The following is a 23,729-nucleotide window of genomic DNA, read 5'->3' as shown; positions in this document are numbered from 1 at the left end:
TATGATGCCCAGAGATAAAGTTGGGTGTATACACCTTATACCTGTGCATAACCTCAACAATATTCTGTTGAGAGGCCCAGCCTATAGCACAACATCTTCAGCTGGCAATACTTATTTTAGTTTTTCACACTATCACTGGGATGCTGTTCAGTATACTGATCCTTTTATCAACTGCATGTTCCTCAGGTTTCCAAACCAGGTTCCTGAGCTCGTATGGCGCTTGAATGATGTAGCATGACAAATGATAATATATTATTACATAAATCAATCAGTCGATCAGTCAAATGCTAATTTAAAAAATGACTCGCATAAAGCTTGATTTTACCACACCATTCCCTGTAGGCACAGCTACGTTAAATAACCATGCAACATTAAAAACTGCATGAATGACGATTCCTTGAGACAAAACAAGTGTGTTAAATGCAGAGAGGGTAGCAGTGTATTTAGAAAGGGGAGGTGGAGGGGGGGGGGCACTGTAGCCTACTACCAGCACAGCTAGTGCTGTCACCATAGTAACCCATCTCAGGCTGGTTCATCAGGACAAAAACAGAGCCCCCCCCACCCACCCAACACACACACACACACACACACCCCATCACCAAACACAGAACACACAAGCATGAGCGCTCATAAAAGGACACACAAACACACACAGGTGCACAAGCACACATGCATACACACAGAGACACACACAGATGCAGAGCAGCAAACACAACATAATCAGAGGTCCATGTGACTGGGTGCTGTTGTTCACGATGTGCAGGTGTACATGTTAAGCATCACTTAGACCCAGCTGGAGCAAGCAGGCCTAATAAGAGAGGAGAAAACAAAAAACAAAGGGGGGATAGAGAGAGGTGGCAAATGGATGGCGTTCACACCTTTAAGAGGTATGAAAGAGGAGGCTTTCCCACCCCATACAGAGTGGGATTAGCAGGTGTGTGTGTGTGTGTGTGTGTGTGTGTGTGTGTAAGACAGGTCCACAGGCTGTGCGCATCTGCAGTGTGAAAGAAAAACAAATCAGTGGATGAGAGTGAACCCTCTCACCCCTCAATGAAAAAGCGCACAGAGCGGGAGAGCACGAAGGAGGGGAGGGAGGGAGAGCGAGAGATGGATATGGGAAGAGAGGGAGGGAGAGATAGAGCCAAGAGGCGCAAGACATGGGAGAGAGGGGGGAAAAGGGAGGGAGATGTGGAAGAGAAAAATGAATAACACTACCTAAGAAAGAGGCAAAGGAGAGCTCCAATATCCAGACATGTAGTCTGTGCCACTGTTAAACTCAGGTTAGCGCGCGCACACACACACACACACACATACAGGCACACAGTAGCGTCTGTTTTAAGCTAGTTACTTAACACTGGCAAAAAGCTGCAGTATTCAGACATTTCTTCTGTCTGCCAGATAGAAACACACACTAAGAGAGAGAAAGACACACACACAAGGTCTCCAGTGTAAGCCAGCTGCTTAACATTGACATAATAAATGAGGGCACTTGCATCTCCAGTCTCCACAAACTGGAAAGTCAAGCTAGCGTCTTCTCGGAAAAATTACAGAACTTGACCGACTGAACTCCCTGCAGCCATTAAGAGCACGCTGGATTAATGTTAAGCTCTCAATGATTAATGAGACTTAATTGCAAACCAACAAGGGCCCAAGGAGGAGAACGCTACCATTCGCTGAGATGTTTACAAGGGCACCCATGAAGACAACCTGTTGCAGAGCCAACTGTTGTCTTAGGCAGCAATGAGCTCCATTTCAATCCCTGACTCACTCCCCGAGTTCCCCAAGCTACAGAACCATTTTTCATGCTCTGCGCACTGTAGCACAACTCTTCCGTAATCCAATAAGGTAAACAAACCGACCTCGCCATCCACATCCAAGTCTGATCAGTCAATTCATTTACAGCCCAGTACATTTAAATCAATCAATTAATCAGTAAAAAACCTAATGAAGCTATTGATTCTGAGTAATGCTTTTCTGCTCTGCTCATTTCTCACCTGACTGCAAGATCCGCCAGTCTTTTGAGAGAGAGGGGGGAAGAAAACGTTTATAGGAAGAAATGAGGTTGACTGGAGAATCAACCAGACTTCATGGGCTTGTTTTGGCTCTAGTCTACAGCCTTGGTGACACATCATGTTCATAAGAGAAATGCACACACATTTGTGAGTGTTTGAGAGAGAGACATAAAATACTATGGAACTACACGATCACCTCGCTTAAACAATCAAAAACAGCCCAAAAATATTATTTGATAGCCAAAGCTGCTTTCTTCATAACTTCACTATCACCTTGGAGTATTCTATGTCATTATCAATCATACCATTTCCCATGTCAAACTAAATCTCAATATAGAAATAACAAATGTCAACAGTTATCTGGGTCTCTCTTGTAAAACCATGACGTGTGAATTAATTTGACATTTACTATGGCCTAACGTCCGTGATCAATTTCTATACATCATATCCATCATATGTAGCCAATATTCCTTTATTTCATAGCTTGAATCAATCCATTCCTCTCCTATTTAACAGTGATCAACATTGTGATCCAGCAGCAGTGTGTGTGTGTGTGTTTGGGTCTAGTTGTGATTAACTACTGAGAGACTCACTGGGCTGTGTGTCAAAGGGGCCACTCCGCAGTCATATGACAGACCTCAAAATACATTTAACCCATCAGGTTCAGTTACACGGCCACTCCAGCCCAACAAACACACACAGATACATACACACATAGGCAGGCATATACACAAATACACACACACACACACGTGCAAGTGACAGATACACACACAGATTTAAACATATTCTACCACACATACAGCAAAGTCATTCATCTTTCTATCACGCATTTTTCAGCCTTGTTTTTCACAATGTAAACAGGAAGCCGTTTGTTCGCACATCCCTCTAAGACACAAACACACATACACTTTCATCAGAGGGGTCAGAGAGCACGGTGGCGCCCCTGAAGCAGGCAGGGGGTCAGTGTCTTACTAAAGGACACTTTGACAGGGATGGACACATTAGCTGCTGAACATGTCGCCTTCGAATTATGGGACGGCCTTCTGAACTCTCTAACCGCCAGGCCTCCATGCCGCACAAACACACAGATACAGAGTCCCATGCAGGCTTGCTCTCTCAGCCTGCCTCAGCCCCTGTCTGGTCCTGCCTGCCAAAGGGCCCCAAAGGGTCCCATTGCTGATCCCTGCATTACAGGAACGGCTCAACTTGGATTTTACAGTGTGAAGTCACCGACAGTTAAAATAGGGCCGATCCAAACAGCAACAAGGACCATCAAATCAGATTGTTGCAGCATGGCGTAACGGCGCACTCTGTGTGTTTGTCTGTGTGTGTGTGTGATCCCCTGCACCCCCACCCCCTCCCAACCAGGCTACATTTCTGTGTGGTGAGTAGAGGTTTATATAAACAGCCATAGTTCTCTATCTAGGAATGGGAGTCAGAGAGGAGAGCATCAGCTAAGCTGCATATTAAAAACCAGTCCTGCCATACACAGACTGATACACATATTCCAATCCTTCACTTAATTCACAGGTTGACATGATGTGTCTGAGAAAAAAAAAACTCCTTTCATTCATTTTAATCAATCATCTCTACTTTCCAAAGGCTTAATTCAAAAAAGCCTTTCAGCCTTTCCAATTAATGATTAAAAACTGAAAAATAGTATTGCTTAGTAAGTGTTTGTCAAAAGCAGACAAAACTGAACGCCCGAGCAAACATGCTACAGGAATGTATTTGCTTGTCGGCCGATCAAATGGTGATGCATTGTCGGAGTCAAAAGGTCAGGTTGTGTTTTTCGTCCAGCACTTGTATCGCTGTGGACAAGGAGTGCTGCAGGAAAGACTGCTTGGAACACACACACACACGCACACGCACAAGTACAAACAAGATTAAAAATTGCAACGGCAAGCGAGGAGAAGTTGAAAAGGGTACTTGGAGAGATAAGAGCAGAGGAGGAAACACTTAGGAAAGGCACCCCAACAGTTAATTTCCTTTAGCAGTACATATTGCCTTCCTGGCCAACACTCCCAATGTATAACGCGCAACTAGCGGAGCCTCAGTTCATGACCCCTCCCATTGTCTGCTGGCTCTGTGGACACGGGCTATCCAAACATACAATGGCAATCTGCAACAAGCGGTAGGGCTGCATTGTGAAAGCCTGGATTCTGCATGTAGCCTATCAAACATATTATATCAGCTTTCCAAAGTGGGATTCCAAGGCATTGAAAGAGCAGATAAAATGGCCATTTATTGAGGCAAATGTTTGGTCATTTGCTTACAATAAATGGATGTTCTATCTGTAAGTCAAAGTGGCGTCGTAGCCTTCTTTTGGATTTTAACCCTTATAGCCATTGATTTATCAAGATGCCCAGGGAAGCATTCATTGAAGTTTGTCTATTTAAGAACCTTACATTATTCATTTGGTACATTCTAAATACAGGGACATTACAGGGATGCACATACATACTCAATACATTGTTCACACCGTCATATTAGCTATAGGAGTATTAAATCTTGATTCTGCCCAAAACCTATTGTCAATTGTCAGAACGTTACATACTATACCAAATCCAACCCATCTTCATTGTTTTGACTCCCTTTCAGAGTTAACATTATAAAGCCTAATGTTATTCGCTGTCCATCCTCAAGACTATTCTGTGGCAAATTGGCACATTGTCCAGTTAGTTATCATTATATATATATAACGTTATTTTTTAGTGATACATTATGCAATGCGTCCATTCGTGAATTGGGTGTGTAGGGAAACAAGGGGCCACTCAGGGTACAGGGGCTGGTGTTAGCAGGCAGCCCACCCTTGAGCCTGCCACTCTAGGACACACTGTTCACATGCATGGCCACCTCCACTGGACACACACACACACACACACACAGATACATGGAAAACATACATGGCCCGGAAGAGGGAAGGTCAGGAACTGAGAGAAGAGATCCTGCAGACAGTAGAAGCTGACGTGCATACGTATGTACGTGTACACACACACACAGACAGACACACACACACAGACAGACACACACACACACACACACACACACACACACACACACACACACACACACACAGGCACCTACAGGGTGGGCCACTTCAAACACATTCCACACCACGCACAGCATTGTGGGAAAATGCCACTGTGTGCTTCAGTGAAGGGTGCCTGAGGATTCCAAATAGGCCACAGACAAACTCTCTCTCTCTCACACACACACACACACACACACAACATGGAGGGCATCTCGACTAGCCTATCCTTCCTCCTGCTGTAGCCATATATTTATAAGTCAATATATTGTTCCATCAGCAGGGTTCAGAAGGATTCGACTGCTCTTCCTGAATGAGGAAGACTGCTTTGGACATTTAACTCTGTCTACAAGAATCTGGATTTCTTGAGGCTTTGATGCAGTGTGTCTGACAGAGCTGGTTAAAGAAGCACACAGACTGTGGAAAGCATACATACTGACACACACACACACACACACACACGCTACCCTTTCCAACAGAGCTGTGCTCACAAGCCTATGAGGAACAAGAAGGGGGCAAGGCTCCCAGTTGCACAACTTGTTTTTTGCTAGTTAGCCCAGGAGAAGACGGCAGCTCAGCGGTTACTTCAGAAAGCTGCTCCCTGATAACTTTGTCTTCACACATTCACCCCCCCACCTTCTTATGACAAACAACCCAATCAACATCAACTAACAACCACCTGTAAAAACCGCTTTATTACATTCTCTAGCCTGCAGTCAGCAGATCACAGCCTCACCGTGGTTTACATATCAATACTTCCCCTTTCCCATGACTGAGGTGGGGATATCAGGCAGTGTGTGGATTCAGAATGAAATATTCCAAGTATTTTGGTTGTTGTTTGGTCTCCCCCCCCCCCCTTAGGCGTAAACGTCTCAGAGTGCCAAATATGGTCACTTCCCAGAGAATTGAGTAGATCAGGAACCACAAACAGCCAATGACATATACCCCACTCCCAGAGAGAGAGAGAGAGAGAGAGAGATAGAGAGAGAGAGAAGAGAAGGGGGGGTACCAGCAGTCCTGTCTCCAAGACCCCCTTTAAGGGGCCTCTGTCTGCATACATGTCCTGTGTAAAATACCCAGAACATTTCCTTTGAACCCAGCCTCGGGAGCCATTTTTAACTAATACAACTCAAAGTGGGAAGACCATTAATGCCACCGAGTAGAAGACAAGAAGGAAACAGCCAACAATGCTTTTATTATTGATTTCACAAAGGTGTTTGTTTTCCTCATTTTATCTTGGTCTAACTGCTCACTTGCTCTGTCCACATGGAGTTGATTCATGTACTGAAATGCCTTGTGGTCATGTGCAACACATGTAAAACATCACAGCACAAAAACACAACTCTCTAAAGGATACATGCAGGCTATAGGTTGAACCACTAATAAACATGTAAAAAGTGCTTTTATCAGAAACAGTCAATTTCTGTGTAGTTGTATTTCTTGTAAAAAAAAAAAAAAAAAAAAAGTTTGTTTTGAATCTACAGGAGATCGGTTTTACATGGAGACATTCATTCATTAATTCAAATTGAGATAACACTGCAGTAGTAGACTAATCACATGGCCTAATGTATGACCTGCTCTAACAAAATAATGTTATTATTACTCGTTTTATTTAGTGTATTATATACTGTGATTAAAGAAAATTAAAAGATGGGTAAATCATCATGGGGCAAAGATCTACCAAAATAAACAAAAATCAATTTTATTTTCAGAAAATCGCCAATTTATGAGTTTTTCCTTAAAAGACACTGTATTTATATAACTTAAATCAATTTGATACTTCTTACTTTTACATGCAATATGAATTTCCATCATAAAGATTTATATCAGACTATGGTGATAGGTCAACTCCACTACATCCCAGGTTATCTGCTTCTCCTAGCAGCCTATAGTAATCCTACCAATTGAAAACAAAATTCCCGAGTTGAAATTCATCACTTAAGTTATATCAACGTTACGGCGCGAGGTCATTAGACAATTTATAGCGGGATCATTGAGTTCAGCTCTCTGTGGAATGCAGCGAAGCAAAATATCGCCGCATTGTTTTGATTCCACGTTGTTATTAGTCCAACGTGGGCGATCAAAATCCCGTTTCATTGATAAAAAAAAAAAAAAAAAACACAACACGGAACAAGACATTCCCCGGTAGCATAACGCCCATACTTGCATCCCAAACTGAAGCTAAGGCGTAATGTAGGCTAATCCGCCACTTAGAATAAGGGGATTTCGGTTACTTCTTAGCGTCGGTGGCTAAATGTGTTTACGTCCAGGCTGCAGCGGCAGTAGCATCGTGTCTGTATGTTATTGGTGTGCGCTAGTCGCCATGAGAGGCCTAGCTGCGCTCACAGGGCCAATCCTGCAACTCCCAGTTTAGACTCGCTGCAGCAGACCACCCTCGTCCAGTTACAGCGACTAATCTGGCCCTGGGGCTGCCGCATCCAGCACAGGCCTCTACTATATATCTTTAAGAGAGAGCGCAGGGGGCGGGGATATTCCTCAATAACTTTACGAGGAAATATCAATTATCAATGCACGGCCACGCGAAAACTAAAATTACCAGCTCCCTAATTAGACCCTATACAAAACTTTGAGCATGCGCCAAGATGAAGCTGAGGCTGCCAAGACTAAAATCGCCTTCTCAATTAATTTAGTACAAGCATTAAAATAAGATTTGCGTTCTTTTCTGAGTTCCGTAACGAAAAAACAACAATATTCCTACAATATTCCACTAGGGATTTACAGCGTGTCTGTGGGAGTCAAAAGTGAGTTTATAATGACCTTATCACACTTGATGGTATTTTTACTTCCTATGGTGTCACTATAATATTCCAATAGGGACGTATAGTGTGTCTGACATTCAATATTGTGTTTATAGTGATCTTATCATACTTTATGGTAGTTGTATTTCCTGTAGTATCATAATAATATTCCTACACGGAATTATAGTTTTGCTATAATATGTGTAGTATCCTAAAATGTATTGCAGGAATACTATAGTTCTATTTCGTTATGGTTTAGTTAAAGAAAACAAACCACTTATGCAGTACTTTTTCTGCATGTGTAAATTGTATGATGTCTCTGTGTGTTTGCGTGTATGTTTATGTGTAAGCGCAAGTAATTAAATGCAAGTTGGATATGTGGCATGCGAAACATGCAACATTATTTGAAAAAAATAAAAATAAAACAATACTTACTTTCTCCGTTTATTAGTCCACACTGGCATACAATGCAGACGCAGACAATAAAAAACACAATTTGTGTTCGCAGCTTTATCGTCCACCGCCTCATTTTGACTCGGGGAGGGGGGGGTTGTGTCTCTTCTTGAGGCTTATCCAAAACTGTGATCTTTGAAGAGCAAAGTTTATTTCAAATGCGTTGCAATATCAAAAGTAAGAAACGATTTTTTTAAAAACGTCATGTAGGAATCTAGTCAAGTTATTCAAGGTTGCCCCCCTTGAGAAGGGGGCCGGGGGGGTCCAACGTGGTTCTAGTATAATTTCAAAAATATTTCCCCCAGCCAAGTTTCTGATATATGTGAGCCCTGGAAAATGTAGACCACTAAATAACGTGATCTTGGGTTCTGGCGACACATGTACGAATAAAAAGCTTCATTTTCCATAAGTGGATGCGGCAGTTCTCGTTCATCTGTTTGATGTTTCGACGAATCCAAGGGGGAAATAATAATAATAATATCCCACACAGAGGGCTAGTGAGGGGGTCCCCAAAGGCGATCCACTCGCCCCGGGCTCATTCCTGTGTAAAACACTGCTCCAACGAGGGAAGACCCATTTCAAATACAGTTAGTCAGAAGGATTTTGTGCACAGCATTAAAAAAAAAAAGTCTCCTCTTCTATTCGTCCAGTCGATCTCGGCCGAAGTTATGGATATCGCCCAAGACAAAACCAAGAACAAGAGTTGGCTGGTTTTGCGTCTTTTCTTTTTTTAAAGTCCACAGGTCTCTTTATCCTCCCTCTTTGCCCGTATCTTCTCGGGAAGCTCACGTTTTTAAGACGTGTAAAGACAAACAGGAGCACATCCCAGGAAACTCCTCTGGATACGTGCAGGAAAAACGTGCAGCGATTGCTTTCCCGACGACCTTCCTCTGAACTCCTTCACCCCCGCTGACCACGCCGCGAACGAATGAACACCCATAAAACGACCAAAAAAAATGGGTTGAAAGAAAACAAAACAAAAAAACTTGAGGCAAACGTTACTTCTTTTTCAACCGCCGTGAAAAACGAAAAAAAAAAGCGGCAGCATTTACAAGCACGTTTGCTCTGAAGTGAGAAAACTCTCCACCACCACGCCGCCCGTTTCTTTTTCTCAGATTAACGTTAGCTGGGGGAAAAACAGCTAACGTTAGCTAGCTAATCCAAAACAAACGAGGTTTCAGTGTCGGCGATAGAGTAGGAAAAAAAGTGAGTATCCCGTCCCCGACAGTCAAAAACGATGAGGTAAACAAACGTAAAAGACTTAAAAAGACGGGTCAAGTGTAAAAACTTGGATCCCCGTTTAGCGGTAGCTCTCCCTCAGGTTCCCCCTCTTTCCGTCTCTTCTGTGAGTCTCTCCACCAGTAAACAAGTCCTGCCAGTCAGCTGGGGCACACATGGCGCGGGGGAAAACCCGGACCGGATCGCCGTTAACACACTGCGGAAAACACGGATCTGGACTGTCTGAACCGACAAGCGCTGTTGTTGGACCTGTGCTCTTTGTCAGGGATGTAGTGGAGGGTGAACCCACCTAAAACTCACTTTACCCACCTTTTTATTTGCGGGATAGAGTTTACCCGCCCTTTTTAGGCAGGCATACATTTTTGTAAAGTAAATTTATAGTATGCATAATAGTAAATAGTGTCAAACTGATGTATAAATATATATAAATACCACATAAATTGACGCTTTTCTGAAAATACAATAAATTGTTTGCCTCATAATGATCACCAACTGCAGGTCATATTTTACCCAAATACATACAAAATAAATCAAGCAGTGTTTCTAATTTGGAGATTAATTTAGGTTCATATGAGGTCACTGATGCATAAATGATTTTTTGTGATTAAGCTATTCTCAGGCAAGATTTGTACCACAAATTTAGTGAATATTCCTGCCCTTGTCTACCTTGGCCTTGGCATTAAGGCTTGCAGAACTGGTGGGGGAGGCACCTCAGCTGAACTGACAACATGTATTATTTCCATTCGGTAGCCTAGAACAATAGGAATAACCAACATTTAATGGAGAAGCTGCACAGGTGAAGCAATTGCAATAATTTTTTTCACTACCAAACGTCCAGCCCCAGCATGCATGCACAACCAAGTGGCACATAACACCTGTTCAGTTGAGACGGGGCAACACTTTTAAATTACAACACAAAACAGAAGTACATGCAATTATTCTTTTTTTAATCTGTTTTAAAATTAATTTCCCCCAGAATGTTTTTTACGTTAATGTAGGCTAATATGATTGTACGCATAATGTAAGTACACTGTCTCATAGAGCAGTGTAAATACTACACACTAACTTGGCCCTGCAGCCAGGAAACAAAATACCTGTGTAGAGAGGAAGGCACACATACAGTTCCCTCAATTTAGCATAACAAACATCCTTGTAATAAACCTGTCCTATTGATGGGGCTGAGCTGCACACTGCCTGGAAGTTCATCTTGTCACCATTGACAGTTTGGCTGGCTCTTGGTGGTTTATGATAAACAGGCCACGTTTGCCCAGGACCTGAGGGCTACTGGAATAGAATTGAATAGAATAGAACAGAATAGAATAGAGTAGAATAGAATAGGCGTCCTTTGAGTTGTTTATCATGTAGGTGTTGTTGTTGTGTTGGGATGGGAACACGCTGGTCTGCTCTGCTGAGAGCCTGCGGAGTAGCTGTTAATCTGAGGAATGTTGTTACTCAGTGAACGCAGTAAATGAGGACTTAGTGAGATTAAATGTCGCAGGTCTGAAGGACTAAGGGTTGTGGAATCTAGTCAAAACAGATCTCTGTTTGGCAGTCGCTCTGTTTGACGGAGGCCCCCACTTCTCTTCTCTTCTCTTCTCTTCTCTTCTCTTCTCTTCTCTTCTCTTCTCTTCTCTTCTCTTCTCTTCTCTTCACTTCTCTTCTCTTCTCCTCTCTTCTCTTCCCTTCTCACCTCAAACCACTGCCCTTGTTCCTCTTCAGTAAATTTGATCAATTTCCTTCCCTTTTCAGTGGGAGGGCAGTGGTTGAGTGAATGGTTGGCTGGTGTTTTCCCGCTAACCTACCTAGAGTTCAGGTATACTAGTACACACACAGCACCTGTGCAGTGCTGCTGATCTGCTCTTTCTCTGTTGTACTACAACTTCAGTTCAATAGGTGGCACTAAAAATAACTTGAATCAGTTCACTCATTCCAAATGTCAAACGGGGACAAAGGGATACAATGTTGTGAATAAATAGGATTAAATCTGACCAGAGAGAGAAGAGTAGGGAGCTTGAAATAGGTCATGCCAAATAAAATAACCTAATGTGATGTTGTCAACAGATATACTGTGTGGTAGTAGATGGTGTTTTAAACAATGAGTGCTTTAAATAAAGGATGGGTTTCCTATCCTTAAACCTCTTGCTATCTCTACAATGCTCACTTCAGACACACAAAGCCAATTGAAAAGTCACTAGCATACTTTTATCTGTACAGTGTAACACAGAGGGTAACTGAACATAACTTCTCTGGCCAGTTTCTCCACCGGGGTCATGGATGTTGCGAAGCAGTAATGCCTATCATGCATAAGTGTGTTGACACTGTAGCGTTTCTCAAGAGCTCAGAGGCAGAACTGGAGCGTTCCCACCTGATTATGGGCAGCTGGTAGTTTATACAGACTGGAAGATATGAAGATATCCTCATGACACAGAGGGGGTTGATCATGATGTACAAGTTCACCCGTTACAACTGTTGGAGAAAAAGCACTGGCTTGTGTCTTACCACATCAGTATATACAAGGCTACAATGCTCCTCAAGCCCCAAAATGCCACAACCTCTGGCTAAATAGGTTTTATTATATATTTTTCTCTTTCTTTTTCATTATTTGCCAAATTTAAACACATAATATATATGCATGTGAAGAAGAAAATGTCAGCAATAACATTAAAAAAAAAGTTCTGGATTTCTTTCCACTGTGGTCCTTTTTGTTCCCTCGGGCCAAGCAAGGTGATGACAGGCATCAAGCAACACAGCATACAAGTCAAATCATTATTTGTGGCAATGCAGAATGTTCTTCCTAAAACCATCATTTACAAACAATTAATAGAAACTGCCTAGAGCAGGGAACAGACAGGTTACATAAGCCAGTCTCTCTCAAAGGGAAGCTAAAGATTAGGGCTCGGGTGATTAAGGTGATCACACTGCAGTGACTTTGACATTGTGTTATTCACTTATATCTACCAATCCCACTACATATCCTATAGCTTTAAATTCAGTCCTGTCCAGGTCTGGTTTAAGGCTCCTATGGGACTTTAGTCCAGCCGATATCTTGCCTAGACATCAGCCTCATCAGCCTATAGGAGCGCTCAGGTGACACATAACAGCTCCGCAGAGGAGAGCAACATTCATTACAGTTGACATTCAGTACACACATACAAATATATGAATTACAAACACATATATTTGCATTTCCCCCTGCTCCCCCACAACAACATACACTTCTGCAACATCAACTCCTCCTGCTTACTCTCTGTCTCTCTCTCTCCATCTGTCTCCCTCTCTCTCTCCCTCCCTCACACACACACACACACACACAAAGCAAAACAAACTCCCGCTCATTCCCCCTGCAGTCGCCTCTGCTGCAGCCTGTAAATAGAAGGATTAATACGTTTGAATGGAGGGAGATTCTCTCCTTTGTTGGTGTGGAAGGCTCAGTAATTAGCTGCCTGGGGAGCCAGGAAGCAGGAGCCTCTGTTCAGCCTCTGTGTGTGTATGCGTGAGGGTATCTGTGTGTGTGCATGAGTGTGTCTGTGTGTGTGTGTATGTCCGCCGAGGAGAGGGTCATGAGCTAAACAGACAAAGCGTTCCTGGATTATCCTCTTTAAACGGCTCCCTGTGTTGGTGATGTACTCTTTTAGCACTTGCTGTTCCCGCACTTGAGGCCCTAGCCTGCAGCTCAGGCAAACAGACAAACAACAGGGTCTATCTCTCTCTCTCTCTCTCTCTCTCTCTCTCTCTCTCTCTCTCTCTCTCTCTCTCTCTCCCCCTCTCTCTCCCTCCCTCCCTCTCCCTCTCTGATTCTCTCATTGTCTCTCTCAATTACTCAAGCACAGTGCAATCACATATACTGTCATTTGGAATTGGAGAGAGAGACAAACGGGAGAGTACCCCACCTATTCCTCTCACGTGGACGAGCTATGCGCATGGCTGAATACACATAGCTTGTCTTGTGTGGCTGCCGACAGGATAAAGCATGATGTTCTGCACACACACATGTGACACAGGAGAAGGGGTACACAACAATATACTGCAGGATACATGACTGATACACTGAGAACGCCTTATCTGTGACGAAAGGAAGTTCTGTGTTTGGGTACATCTGCAGAAAATATCCATATCTTTGACAAGCAAATGTGGTGAAGCTGCATCTTAAAAGCAAAATACTATGTTTTGTGCACACAGTACGATGTGGAACATGATCACCTCATCTTCCTGTGCAGGTGCAGTGTGTGTCACAGGCATTGCAATTTCATGGCTCTTATTCAAAAAATTCAAAAAAACACTTATTATCATCATGCTCTGCTCCATAAATAGCCATCAGACATTTAATGATAATCAAGGAAACCTACAGCTGTTTCCCCTACACGCATTTAGCAAACCTTGTTTTTTTTAGCTATTGACTCCTTCTTTAGTGTTATCAGCTGATATTTACATGAGGTGATTTGATGTCTTTTTTTCCCCCTTAAAATCAATCGATTTTTGAATTAAATTGACCTGAACTGAACTGAACTGAACTGAACTGAACTGAATTGAATTGAATTGAATTGAACTGATCCCTGTTGATCCAAGGTCAAGTGGAGGGAGGGACAGCCTGTCTGTCTGTGTGAAACAATTTAGCTGAAAGAAGGCAGGTGAGGGAGATGATGAGTGCTGATGACAATGTCAATAGAAATCAGACTAAGCCATTGAAGAGGAAGGCTAAAGCCCTTGGAGAGAACATCGCGCCTGGCTCAACGCTGTGATTATGTGCCCTATGATGCGTACGGTGATCCGATAAAACTCACACACAGAACACACAACCCATAATCCATGTTGATAACTGCCCCCTTTCAGGTCCTCAGATTGATCTGTGGTCTCTCTCTCTGTCTCGCTCTCTGTGTCTCTGTCTGTCTCTCTCTCTCTCTCTCTCTCTCTCTCTGACCAGTCACCTCTGCCCCTAATGAAATTGTTACCAAGGTTACAGTGTGCCATCCATAAAGCGGCTTGATATGCATTACTGGGGATTTGTGAATAACAGAGTACATATGTTGATCATCCTTTCTGTCTATCAAACAGTGAGTCCAGTGTTCAGCCTCTTCACCTCTTTACATAACTTACTGTCCACTGGGTCTCAGCATCTGATTCACACAGAAGTCATAAAGTCATTCAGCAATTTGTTGCAATGAAAGTTGCTAGAAATGTGTCTGTGTGTAAGAACAGGACAAGATATTTAGGTATGTATATAGGCAAGGCAAAGCAAGTTTATTTATATAGCACATTTCGTACACAAAGGCAATTCAAAGTGCATATCCTGGAATAATGTTATGCTTAGAAAAAAAGCTTATTTGATAAGCTGATTTGGACATTTTACAAATGCACTATTAATGCATTTGCACCGGCATATTTTGCAAATCAAATAGTAACTGCAAACTTAACAAATGGCACAATCTGAATGCTTAGCCTTGTTCACGATATCTAATTTTCTCGTGTTCTGTATGTGATGCTGACCAAGTGAATTCCCCGGCCATTCTGAAGATAAAGGGAAACGTAAACCAGCTTATTTGCTAGTGGAAAGGTTATACTTCCTCTCAGAGAGCGTGCTAATCACTCCGCTAAAACCAACATGAAGAGGGCTATTCACTCATTCATTTTATCTGTCCATTCAGTTGTGTCCACTCTGAGAACGGACTATTGTTTTTCCTCGAGCCCCGGGGTATCAGAGGTGCCTCATTATCCAAAACAGAGAGAGAGACGGACAGAGAGACAGACAGACAGACAGACAGAGAGACAGACAGACAAAACCCTGGATCTCTGTAATGATGTCCTGAACTGCAGGACCCTTCTCTGAACCCAGCCTCCGCCCCTGTTGTTGTACCCCGGTCCACCATGCGTGTTGTGTGTTGTTTTGTCCGTGTGTGTAGTTCCACCTTGGTCTGTGTGTGAGACACTTAACCCCGGGTCACACACACATCCCAGAGAGCCTTGTTTTCCCACACATGGACCACAACACACTTATCTAAAGACAGATTAGACTGTCAAGGCCGCCTCTGCTGCACTCTCCGCTCCTTCCCTCTGTTTTCCTTGTACAAACTCTCATCATCCGCTCTCTCTATTGACACCTCCAGGTTTGAATCCTCCTCCTTCTCTACCTCCCTCTTTGTTCATTTATACCCTATTTTCTTCCCTGTTTCTGTTCCCTCTCTCCTGCACCCTGCTCCCTCTCCCCACCTCTGCCCACCCATCCCCTACTCATTCTTTTTCTCACACTGATGGCCTGTTCATGGGGCCATGAGGCCGTGTAGAGGGCTAAAGGATTAGTTTTATCAGTGATAAGGACCTGGGGAGGGGGAGCTTGAACCTGAGTCCCCTTCCTGAGAGGATGTGTGAGTGACAGCCTTATCCACATATTGTTGGAACGAGAGCAAGAGAGAGAGAGAGAGAGAGAGAAAGAGAGAGAGAGAGAGCAAGAGAGAGAGAAAGAGAGAAAGAGAGAGAGACACAGGGGACAGTCAAGGTCAGGTCAATGTTGCATGTCCCTAGCAGCACAGGCCTGGGGGAACGGTGTGTGACCAGCCTGGCTTCAGGAAGCCAGTGTGTGCTGCACAACATCAAAGTCTGGCTCTTACACTTCCCCTCACACTGGGAATATGAGGACACTGTTGTTTTGTTGCTTCCTTCGCACGTAAACGTGTGCACGTGCACACACACATGCAGGGCAACTCACATGCAAGCAGTTCAATTCTTAGAAACATTTCCGTCGGAGATAGCTGGGTGAGCCGGGCTCGGACAGACTCGCTCTCATCCTCCGAAGAAAAGAAAACTTGTTGATTCATTCTATGAAATGTGTCATTCATAGTTTTTAGTTGTCAATCCCTTTTCTTTTCTGCATGTGAAAACTGCAACAGGGCAACTTGAGTGCAGATCAGAGCAGGGATAAAAATTCCCAGGATTCCTGTGACACAGGAACTTGACAATGACCCCCTGTGTCCTGTACTGCAAGGCTTAAGATATCCATCAAGGCCCACCCTATCCAAATGAGTCACAATTAATCCAAATGATGTATTAAGTGATGATAAGAAAGTATTTGTTCTTGACAACAAAAAATAACAGACACCTTTTATTTGCCATGATGAACTACATATTTCAAGATTCTGCAACAAGCTGGGTTCTATTACTGGACCTTAATGAAATATCAGAGATAGCAACTTACTCAGATCAAAAATACTGATATTACTGATGACGTTTTTTTGCTCGGCTCTACTTCAGATCCATGCAGATTGTTGTTGAATGCACACTGCATGATGTTGAATATGTGAATTAAAGATGCATTACCTGCCACTGCTCAGGATCCCGTTCAATTTGAAACAACATAATCCAACATTTCAAATTTAATAAGGTACAATTTCTGCCTGCTTTTCAAGCAATAACTTTGGTAACTGGCAGCAGCTCCAGGTACAAGCATTTGAATCAATGTGTGCAGCATGAATACCACAGTTCACACTGACATTGATAGTTGTAAACTTTCATTGGGGGCATATTGTGCATCAGCCATACACTACCAGCAGGTTAACAACCACTAGTGCTTTCCTGTCCCCTGACCTGAGCAGGAAATTGTTTGATAATATATGGACTAAAGGGACATCGCACAAAAGTATAACAAGACTATGCAATGGGATAGTATTTGTTCTTGACAACAACCTATGAATAATATAGAGCAGATGTGCAAAGAAGGAAAAAAGTAAACAACAAAGATGTTTTCTTTAAAAATGTAGTCACCTAAATAGACCTAAGAGGCTAATGCAGGTCAGAGTGCAAATCGCATTGCTCCCTGGCACGCTGATCGACTGAGACCAAAATGAGAGAAACCGGACAGACTTAATTACTTCCTGAGAGCTGGGCCGGTTGCGGGATAAATGCAGTAGCATTGTATTAGTGTTTACAGAGGAAACCAGCCCAGCCGCACACCACCCATCCTGGACGCTGCAAACACCACATCCAAGGTGAGAACTACTTCTTCTGTGAAGATCAAAGACAGATTGCATTCTCCGTGACACCATCAATTACAGGGGAGCAAGAAACTGTCTGCTGCTCTTGCCAGTAAGCTGGGCCACCCTCCGCAAAGCTATTTCCCCCTCTGAACAAGCTCTTCCCCAAACAAAATTAACGTGAAGTAACGTGGTTGCCAAACAAACTGCCAAAACCCTTGATTTGTTTCCTCTTCCTTCTGCCTGTTACTATTGTTATTGACCCTTTGGAATGGAGTCTAAGTACTGGCCCGGACCCCTTGTCAGTTGGTTGACAGTGAGACGTGTGTGTGTGTGTGTGTGTGTGTGTGTGGCCTGTTCTTTCCTCCCCAGAGGAGGAGGAGGAGGAGGAGGAGGGAAGCCAGGCATCAAAGCAGCAGAGTGGAGCCGCCTGCCAGCCTTAACTATTCTCTATTCCCAGGGCCTATTTCCAGCCGCAGCCCTGGGGCATGCTACTACAACATCCTGCACTTAACACTCCTCAGGCCCCACTGACCACAGCGTTGCTGCCTGACCCCGGGGCCGGGCCTCTGCATGCTGAGAATGGTAGGAACCGGGGGCCATATTGTGTCTCGAACTTCCCAGAACGACAATAATAAAAAATGCGTTTGTTTATGTTCTCACATGGAGAGAGATGGGGAAGTTGGGGATTGAGGAAGTAGGACGATTGTAAAAGTTCAGTAAGGGGTCTGGGAGTCAACAAACAAACTGCGGCTCGGACTTATGCAAGCGAGAATAACTGTAATGTCATGTCATTCGCTTTACTATGTGCGAGTGTGTGTGCACGCACGGGCGCGTGTTAGTGTGTGTGTGTGTGCATGCGTGTGATGATAAGCATGCCTAAAAGAGGTCTGCTGTGTGAGAGTACAGTGAGTAGTCACTATAAATAACCCCTGTTTGAAAACATGAGAGAAAAATAGCCCAAATTAGGACATCAAAATTCAGAGTGTGTGTAAAAATAACCAATCCCATCAAGCACAGAGGCTAAGATTAGATAGGTGATGATTAGAGACATGTGGTAACTATATCAGTGGGAGATGTGCCGTCCCTTATTAAATGTGCGTGTGTGTGTGTGTGTGTGCTTAATTTCATTGACTGATGGTCGTGGGTGTTTACTAGATATTCCTCAACTTGCCTCACTCCTGTGTCTTCTTTCCAGTTCAGCGATATGGATTTCCTGTGTTGGCTTCTCCTCTGAAACTAATTTGTAATTGTCCAGCTGATAAGGATCGTTGGTGTATCTTGGCATCCTTGAACTACGGTCAATAGCTCTGCCACTGTTCTTCTGTGCCCTCTAACCTCCCTGATACTCAAACAACAGGAAGATCAGCACTTAAGGCCGGTGTTTTTTAATGCATTGCTTACCGTCAACAAATCCTATGAAAATAACAAAATCAACAATGCGTTTGCTCTACTCCCGTTACTTTCTGACTTCCCATGTACCGTTTTTAGCCTTCAACCCGGAAGTCATTGGCTCCAATTGTAAGCTAAAAACCTTGAAATACAGCTCACAAAGACATAGTTTCAATTTTAAAAATCGCTAACTGTTACCACGAAAAGTCAGGCTGTTGTAGTTATTACCAAATCAAATTCAAATGGGAACAAATTCTTCATTACGCCGGGGACTATTTTTGGTGCTACGGAACTACTTTCCTGAGATCGCAAACGTGTTTACAGCCGGCTTATTAAGTTGTTTGAGGAAAAAGTCGGCTGGCCCGGTACATCGTGATGATGAAATATGCTGCCCAGAGCAACGGCATGGCTCTTTGACGTGTTTTTAATTGTTTTACTACAATGGAGTTCTGTGGCTGCTGGGACATGGCTTCATTAGGCACCGGCTACATGGACGAGACTTGTTGGCAAAACAAAATCATTGTTGATTTTGTTATTTTCATAGGATTTGTTGACGGTAAGCAATACATTAAAAAACACCAGCCTTATCCTTTAACCTTAACTTAAAGTGACAATCACAGACATTCAGCCAATGAGGTAGAATATCACAGGCCGCAGAATGAAAAGATTCAAGGATGACAAGAGTTACGTAGAGTATGTCTATTTTTCAGTACAGTTATTAATGCTTATTCCCTGAATTAGCCCACATCCCACTGAGTTTTGACGGTCACAGAAAGGGTTTTGTCAAAGATCTCTGGAGCCAGTAAGTGAAAAACGCTCCGATGCTGAGCTTAAGTTTAACCACAGCAGGTCAGGGCTTTTCACAACCTTCTCCCTGGTCCTGTGATGTTTTATTCAGCTGTAACATTTCTCTTCTGTGAGGGGTTATTGTGTTCCCGCGTGAGGAAGATCGAGAACGAGGGGGAGAAAGAAAGAGGAGAGAGGAGCGAGAGAGCTGAGAGAGAGGAGGAGGGAGAGGTGAACAGGTAGAAACTGGAAAGAACAAGAGTGATACAGCTAAATAATAGATAGGTTGAGATCAACAGAGAAACATGGTCAGAGAGATGAGAGAGAATGGGATATAGAGCGGTTCAGCAGCAGCAGCAGTAGCAGCGTTACCACGTTGGTGCTGGAGCCGATGCTCTGACTGTATCTGCTCGGGCTTCCAGCGTGACATTTACTGAGAAGTGCAGTTTTTACAGAACACTGACATTTTCACACCAGGCTGTGCGGGGAAACCCAACCAGGCAGCGCAGCAACCCCCCGCCCCCCCTCACCTGGACTGAACCTGGCCATGACACCTGGCCAGCTGAGGAGCCCTGCTGAAACCAGGCCATAATATTAGCTTTCTATAAAACAATAAGGGAGCAGCTTTACACAGGCTCAGTTTGAGGATTCTGTCTATAGGATTGTTATCCTTGAATCAAGGCCCACTACACCCTATAGCCCAAAATAGAGGATTATACCCATAGTTTACTGTACATATAAATCACTGGTCCCCTCTGTGAAAAATGATATGCTATGCTATTGTACACACATCTATTATTCATAGTATCAGATTAAATCATCAATTCAGTGGTTTCTACTAGTGTAGAGTACAGGTGTGTGTGTGTGTGTGTGTGTGTGTGTGGTGGGGTTGCACGGTAAACCCTCAGTGTGCTGCTGCCACAGTACTGTGCAGCACAAAACCAACAGATATCATGGCGTAAAAGCTGAATGGCTGCTGAGGATCCTGGAAATCAAACATCTTCCCTCTTCAGTGGGGCCATTCATTTCTTTATAAATGGTTTTGTATTGGGCTAAAGCACGGCGGCGCTAGCAGTACAGGATGGAGAGCCTAACACAAAAACCCTCCTGTAGACCGGCTCTTATTGAAGTCGAGCGAGGAGCGCCATTCCCACCCACTCCACTTCTCCCTCATCGACTCTTGTCCTGCTGGTTCCAAGAAGCTCAGACCTCCTTCACAAATACAAACAGGGGAAGACCTTTTTACCCCTAAGGATGCTCACAATCCCCCCCCCACCCCCCCACCCCACACACACACATCCCACATCTTTCCCCCCATCTTCTCCCACTGAGATAGACAGTCATTTAACAAGGCAGAGGAAACAGAGAAAGAAAATAATCAATAGTTAAGTACAAAGGGCTGACATTGGTCTGACAGCCAAATAACTAACATCACCATTGATCTGGATCAGTTGGAAAATGATGGATTAGAGAGGAAAGCATCCACTGCACTATCCACTTGAAAAAGGATATGACCACAGAAAGCTTGACATGACACAACCCAAGTGGGGAATAAGAAAGGAATATAGTGCTTGAAAACTGACCATTTTGAGAAAACAAGGGTCTCAGTTATTGAGATCATGTTTTGGACTGCATTTTTTCAGAGGCTGTACTGAGAAAGTAATATGTTGACAACCTTAGAGAGGAGTTTTGGCAAAATGTAACCCTTTTATATTTGCAATTAATCATCAAGCATCTGGCTGGCCTCGACATACCAACTCATACATTCTCAGAGGTGGACAAAACATCTGACGAATGACGTTGAAACTACCCTTGAAAAAAACCTTGGCCTTAACCATCCTCACAAAATAACAGCTCATCCAAGGATTCGGCCCTTTTATCAACACAGTATTTTTCCACACACAAAGACAGATATTTGACCGATGGCATACGAAACTCAGAAGTAATGTCACTTCTTTGTGGTTAATTTTCTGCCCATCATGAATTTCAATATCCTGTAAAACAACTGAGCGATACCAGTGAAGACAGAAAGCTGGATGGAGAAAGGCTGGCAATTGGAAAGCAAAAACAGAAGCACACATACACAAACACAGACACACTCCCAACACACACAGACACACACACACCCCTAATCTGTGCAGCCCTGAGGAGCCTCCCTTGTTCCAGGAGGAGCCCTGCACCTGCTGTGGCAGCGTGGGGCCTCCTGGGGGTAAACATTGAGGGGGCCCCTGAGAGGTGCGCCTGTTCCCAACATACCAGTTTTGTTAAACAGCATACTACGCCACTGCCCCCCTCCACACACACCCCTACCTCCCACCTCCACCCCCCAAGGCCATGTCCCAGTCTCGCTCCAGCCTCAGGCCAAGCCCAGAGCCTCAGCCACCTGCCTCTGCTCTTGCTTCATACTCTATCCAGCACATTACGCCCCTGACCGGTTTTACCCTCAAGGCCTCCTCCTCCTCCTCCTCCTCCTCCTCCTCTGTCTGAGCATCAATTCCCAGCCCAAGGCTCGGCTCTAGACCCAGCCTCAGTCTCTGCTGCTCAGAGAAAACACAAGCACCAACCTCCAAGACACCTGCAGCTAGCTCCAGCTGCGTTCCCACCTCAGCCCCAGTTCTAGTTTCCAACACTAGCTTCAGCCTATACCGTCTTATCCCCCGAGCCGCTAGCTTCAGCTTCCCTTGTCTGTCTCTCTCTCCCAGCACCGAGACACAAAGCCTGGTACCAGCACCGGCCCCAGCCTTCAATCCCTGCCCGCTGGGAAATCCTGAATCACTAAAAGGTGAAAGAGCAAAGAACCAAGAAATTAAGCCTCTCAGCAGCAGTACCTGGGCTCTATACATCAAAGGCTGAGCAGGAACCAGCAGGGAGGTTTTTCTTTCACTGGGGACTCTTTCAGCGCTGCGCTGCCTGACAAATAGGCTGGAAGGTTCAGTGCATTAACCCACATGTTGACACTAGGCTGGGAACTCGGAGGCATAGAGGGGCAATAGGGGGCTGCTGTAAATGACATATAGCTCAGGTCTTTTGGGTGCAATAAACACGCATGCACAGGCAAAAAACACACATATGCACATACCTGCACGGACGCAGACACACACCACACACACACACACACACACACTGAACAACACACAGTCACATGAACAGAGCAGCACTGTTATGGTCGGTCACTCTATCTGTGGTTTTCTTCTCGGGGGGGAAATGAGGTGCGATTCTCTCCAATAAACCTGCTGCAACATTTCCTGGTTCCATTTCCTTCACCTCAGCCGTCACAGGTTAGAGAGGTGAAAGTGGTCCTTCTAGGTGCCTCAGCTACTTCGGCATTGCTATATGTGTGTGTGTGTGTGTGTGTGTGTGTGTGTGTGTGTATGTGTGTGTGAGTGAGTGAATGTGTGTGTGTCTTGTGCTAGCAGCTTTACCAGAGAGGAACCCTCATTAGGGTGTTAGGCTAGGGAAGAGCCACAGACACAACACAACCACACAGACAGGCAGAGATAGACACACACACACACACACACACACAAAGGGAGGTGGGTTCTCTCAAGAGAAACAGTAACGGCAAAACCAAAACAGAGACATCCACAGCACCTGTGCAGACATGAGAGATTAGGAGATTGAGATCAACACTGGTAAACCTGAGATGAGAGGAGGACAACACAGACACGGGCAAACATGGGAATCAGCACTACAGTCAACAACAAAAAAACTGTCTACCTTTTCAGTATAAATAGATTTACCTATGGATTAGTGCCTTGTAGGTGAACTCTAAAAATTGTACCGTGAAAACATAGATGTAGACTGCAGAAAAAAAGTTCTTAATTGTACCAAAATTAGGTTGATTGGCTCATAATCAGGGAGAAACAACTGTAAAATGTACAATTTCTGAGCAGGTGTAGAGGCTCAGTGACTAACATCGAGGAGAGACTCAAGTCGGTTCTCGTCGCCACGAATTGGCGTATGTGTGTGTGAGATAGTGACTCACATCATAAGCTTAATAGCAGCAGCATTTTACACTCCCATTAGGTCATTAACATTACAGCACATTCAAAAGTTTGGCAGAATAAAAAAATAAAAAAAATAAAAAAAACCT

The 23,729-nt window shown here is 44.0% G+C and overlaps 1 protein-coding gene across 1 annotated transcript in view; it reads right to left on the bottom strand.

The window, feature by feature from the left end:
• Positions 1–9,585, bottom strand: part of insrb (insulin receptor b) — a 90,130-nt gene extending 80,545 nt beyond the window's left edge. Inside the window, exon 1 of the mRNA XM_078285790.1 lies at positions 8,241–9,585. Coding sequence (XP_078141916.1) covers positions 8,241–8,334 — 94 coding nt within the window. The 5' untranslated portion in view covers positions 8,335–9,585. The remainder of the gene's footprint in view (positions 1–8,240) is intronic.
• Between the last annotated feature and the right edge of the window lie 14,144 nt (positions 9,586–23,729).

The sequence above is a fragment of the Centroberyx gerrardi genome, chromosome 9 (genome assembly GCF_048128805.1).
Source record: "Centroberyx gerrardi isolate f3 chromosome 9, fCenGer3.hap1.cur.20231027, whole genome shotgun sequence".
In the NCBI taxonomy this organism is placed as follows: domain Eukaryota; kingdom Metazoa; phylum Chordata; class Actinopteri; order Beryciformes; family Berycidae; genus Centroberyx; species Centroberyx gerrardi.
The sequence above is the reverse complement of the archived record's forward strand: the minus strand, read 5'-3'. Positions and strand labels throughout refer to the sequence as shown.